The sequence below is a fragment of the Sorghum bicolor genome, chromosome 3 (assembly GCF_000003195.3).
Source record: "Sorghum bicolor cultivar BTx623 chromosome 3, Sorghum_bicolor_NCBIv3, whole genome shotgun sequence".
NCBI classification, from domain to species: domain Eukaryota; kingdom Viridiplantae; phylum Streptophyta; class Magnoliopsida; order Poales; family Poaceae; genus Sorghum; species Sorghum bicolor.
In genome coordinates this window covers 5872929-5877356 of record NC_012872.2, presented here as the reverse complement: position 1 = coordinate 5877356, position 4428 = coordinate 5872929, and the positions used below count along the sequence as shown (strand labels likewise).

The following is a 4428-nucleotide window of genomic DNA, read 5'->3' as shown; positions in this document are numbered from 1 at the left end:
CGGGATGTGGTGACTGCAGTCTGCATGAAGAGGGAGAGTGCAATACCTTTACAATGCACTACAAAGCTGAAATTATAGCATGCTTGCAGGGTGCCCAAGCGGCAATTGATCAAGGAATTTCCAACCTTATTTTGGAAACAGGAGGTGAGACAATCATCAATTCATTTCCCGCGCACATTTATGTGATTGTTGCTGAAGAATCTTCAGCTCAGGAGTAATATGAAGTCATCCAATTTCAAAAAAAAAGTAATAAGATACTTATTGTTTCGCTGGTACGTACAAGAAGATTAGAAGAGGCTACTGTGCTTGACCAGTTGCGGTTGACCCCTTGTCCTCTTAGGTTTTCTCTGGCTCGAGGCCCTAGAGCGGAGGGGTGTGCTTTTTTTATAAGGACCCAGAGCAGAGTTGGCTGGGAGAAGGCACGAGCTTGCAAGCGACTGCCGCATTCTTTGGCGCCATGTTTAGCGCTACAGGCAGGAATGTTGTATTTAATTATTTATGCATGACAGGAAAAACGCGAACGCTAAAGCGAGCAGATCGAGTCCCTCCTCTTTCATTGGCGGCCGGGAGCCCTAAGGTCGTCGTCTCCAACAACTAACTATTTAGCTAGCTAACTAACTATTTAGCTAGCTATTATGACGTGAATAGACTAAAAGTAAGAGAGTAGTCACTAGTACCGTGACTCTGTTCACTTGATTGATAATTCATGGCTCAAAGTGTTGTTCGTTGATTTGTTGTGAGAGAAAAACATTATTGAATGATGGCAGATTCAGCAGATAATCTCAAGCGAACGGATTGCAAATAACTGATATGTTTCACGTAGTCTAAGAATCTACAAGAGGATCATGTGAGTCCAATAACATATAAAAAATTAAAAATATATATAATAGTCTTTTCTTTTGTCTCTTACCTCCACGTAAGCTACCTATACATAGATAGTACGTTGCGGACGCCCTGATCTAGACATATATCGTCCATCCGCCGAATAACGCTCTATGCTGACTGAAAGATTGACTGAAACTACTGTGACATGCATGGTTATATGTCCATTGGACGAAGCACTTACAGTTACAGATATGCATCATCAGGGAACCAGCACTGAAATGCTTTGTATTTTCTATTATCTGTATCAAGCAATGTTTTTTTGTTATCAAATCTTTTACACATAGGCCTTGTTTAGTTCCTGAAAAATTTTACAAAATTTTTCAGATTCCCCGTCACATCAAATCTTTAGACACATGCATGGAGTATTAAATATAGACGAAAATAAAAACTAATTGCACAGTTTAGTCGGAATTGACGAGACAAATCTTTTGAGCCTAGTTAGTTTATGATTGGATAATATTTGTCAAATACAAACGAAAGTACTACTATTCCTATTTTGCAAAATTTTTTAAAACTAAACAAGGCCATACTAGTAATAGCAAAACCACGACAATTGGCAGGCCGATCGATTAGTAATAACAATCACTTAAGGCCTTGTTTGGATGTTGTCGAATCACTTCAATCCATGTGCGTTGGTGTAGATTGGGGTGGAATTTAGTTTAAAATCCACTCCAATCCACCTCAACATATGTGGATTGATGTGAATCCGACTACATCCAAACCAAGTTCTAAGTAAGCCAGCCGCAGCGAAAATAAAGGCGCCGCAGCGGAACGAGCAAACCGGATGTATAGAGACACCACATGGGCCGGGACCGGGCCGGGAGGGTGGGACGACGACAAAGACCACTGTCGTGCACGTATTGGACGAGACGACGCCACCACACGTGATATGCACTCGATCATGAACACTACAGTACTCATGAAGAGTACTGTGTACGCCAGTTCGTACTTGGCATGTCACCTACTAGAGCCGCTCTCGTTGCGTCGGCATCACCAATTCCGCCGATGTGGCTGCGTCGGCACCAGCAATTCCGCGACTCCGTCAATATTATTTCCTCCTCCCAGGGCGCGTTGTGCTATTTAATCTCGGTGCGTGCCTGCGTGTGACAAACAAGAAAGAAAAATGAAATCAGCGATGGATTTCGAGGTGCAGGTGATAGAGTCGTCGTTTGTAACGCCCAGCGAGCCGGCACCGAGGAAGGAGCTCTGGCTGTCCTCCTTGGACCTCTGGCTGGCCAACCAAGGCCACACTCCGACGATCTATCTCTACAGCAGCTCCAAGGATGCTGCTGCGGCTGATCATTTCTTCGACGTGGCTAGGCTCAAGGAGGCTATGGCCAGAGCCTTGGTGGCCTTCTACCCCCTCGCCGGCCGCCTCGGCGTCAACGACGCCGACGGCAGGATGGAGATCAGCTGTAATGGCGAAGGTGCACTCTTTGTTGTCGCTCAAGCTGATGATCTCACTGCCGATGACGTCAAGAAATTCAAGCCGTCGCCAGAGCTGAGGCGGCTGTTTGTTCCACTCGTTGAGCCATCGTCCATCATGTTGGCCGTACAGGTCCACTATTTAATTTCTCTGCTTCCATTCCATGCTGTTGAATATTAATAATGAGTGTTTGACAGGACTTCTCAGGTTTTGCGGCTCCTCTGAAACAGCTTTGCTCCTCTAACTCCTATAAAACATTATTCGGTAGGACTCTTGTGGAGGAGTCGGAGAGAAACCCTTCTAAAGAGGCCTTTCTATTTTTCAATATTTAACAACGAAATGGATCGGAGAAGATAAATTGGGTCTTGCCGGTTTTAAAGATGATTTTTCTATTTTGTACCTAAAAAAATAAGCTGCCGGTTTGATATCTAAAATTCATAATGAATTAAATATTTTAATGAAAAAACATGTAACTGGTATGTATCTTTTTTCTTCAAAAAATGTTATAGACTTCTCTACATCTATATATAATTATTTGGAACTAATTTATTTATGTTTCTATTGTTTTACTGCTTGCAATCATGTTTAATTATTATTTATTTGAAATAAGTAAGAGCCAAATGACTCTTTTTTAGAATAGAGCCAAATGACTCTAGAAGTCTAAATAAAGCATTATCATCAGATACATAACGAGAGGAAAAACAGATACTATTTTCAGATTTCTCCAATTTAAAATAGATTAATCATGAAATTTCGGAGATCAATCAAACCATATTTTTATCATTATCTTTTGAAAATAGAAAACCATCTATACATTATATATCCATTGACATGCTTATGATGGCAGGTGACTTTCTTGAAGTGTGGAGGGGTGGCGTTAGGGACCGCTCTCCACCACATCGCCGTTGATGCTTTAAGCGCGTTCCACTTCTTCCAGACATGGTCGGCCTTCTCCAAGCATGGTGACCACGCTACCGTGGAGCTCCCTTGCCATGACCGTACCCGACTATGTGCACGGTCCCCGCCCACAGTCCATCCCGATGCACTCTTGACGTTCTACCCTAAGCATGCCTTCTCCGACCCTTTGGCGTTGGGACCTCTTGCCATCCAAGTCCTCACCATTTCCAAGGACCAGATCGCCTCCTTGAAGCTCCTCTGCGGCGGTGGCACGACGAGCACCTTCTGCGCCGTGAGCGCTCTCATGTGGCAGTGCACATGCATTGCACGCCAGCTCCCACCTAATTCTCAAGCGCGCCTCGCGTTCCCGGCTGACCTCCGGCGTAGAATGAGACCGCCCCTCCAGAGCCACTACTTTGGCAACGCGGTGTTCAGGCTATGCGTCACTGGCGTGGCATGGGATATTGCCACAGAGAAGTTGGGATCCGTCGCTGGCCGTATCAGAGGCGCCATCGATCGAATGGATGATGAGCTAGTGCGCTCTGCGATCGACTACTTTGAGATGGACGAGAAGGACAACCGGCCTCCGAGGGGTACCTTGCCGCTGACGGACCTGCATATTTCAAGTTGGTTGGGTAGGCCACAGTACGATGCAGATTTCGGATGGGGGAAGCCAGAGTTGATGTCGCTGGCAGAGAACCACCGTGGGGGGTTTGTGTTTTTGATGAACAATGACGATGGTGCTGGCAGCGGCGGCGTCCGTCTGCTCATGTGCATGGAGGCTGTAAATATAAAGGAGCTAGTGCGGCTGCTTTATGCAAAGCTCTAGCAAGCTGCTAGTGCTTAGTATTAATAATAAGGTTTTGTAATAATAATAATGTTTTGTAATGATTCCATATAAGGTTGTATGGTTGTATGCAAGGGAGATACTTATATGTAAATTAAGTACTACTTGATTTGTACATGTAAACTGCTTCACTATTCCTACTTGATTACTCTAAATTAGAGTGGAAGAAATCTGAAGGAGGGCATTAGCATGGACAAAAATATATTGCCCAAACATTATTTATGTTATATTTTTGTCCCTTCATTTATTTTTCTACCAAACTCCCCTGCCTAACACGGACGGACACACGGTGTTAGGCACTGCCAGTCTGCCTCTGCCACGACGATAAACGTCATGGTCTCCATGGTCTCGGCGACCTGAGTTGTCTTAATTT

General features: G+C 44.4%; 1 protein-coding gene across 1 annotated transcript; it reads left to right on the top strand.

Annotated features, from left to right (window-relative positions):
* Positions 1978 to 4172, top strand: LOC8060777 (hydroxycinnamoyltransferase 4). Its single transcript, XM_021456180.1, has 2 exons — positions 1978 to 2443; positions 3159 to 4172. The coding sequence occupies exons 1-2, from the start codon at positions 2009 to 2011 to the stop codon at positions 4035 to 4037; spliced, it is 1314 nt and encodes a 437-aa protein (XP_021311855.1). The 5' UTR covers positions 1978 to 2008; the 3' UTR covers positions 4038 to 4172.

Coding starts and splice junctions, on each gene's coding strand:
- LOC8060777 (XM_021456180.1), top strand. CDS start 2,009: ATGAAATCAGCGATGGATTTCGAGGTGCAGGTGATAGAGTCGTCGTTT. Junction 2,444..3,158: donor CCATCATGTTGGCCGTACAG/GTCCACTATTTA, acceptor TTATGATGGCAG/GTGACTTTCTTGAAGTGTGG.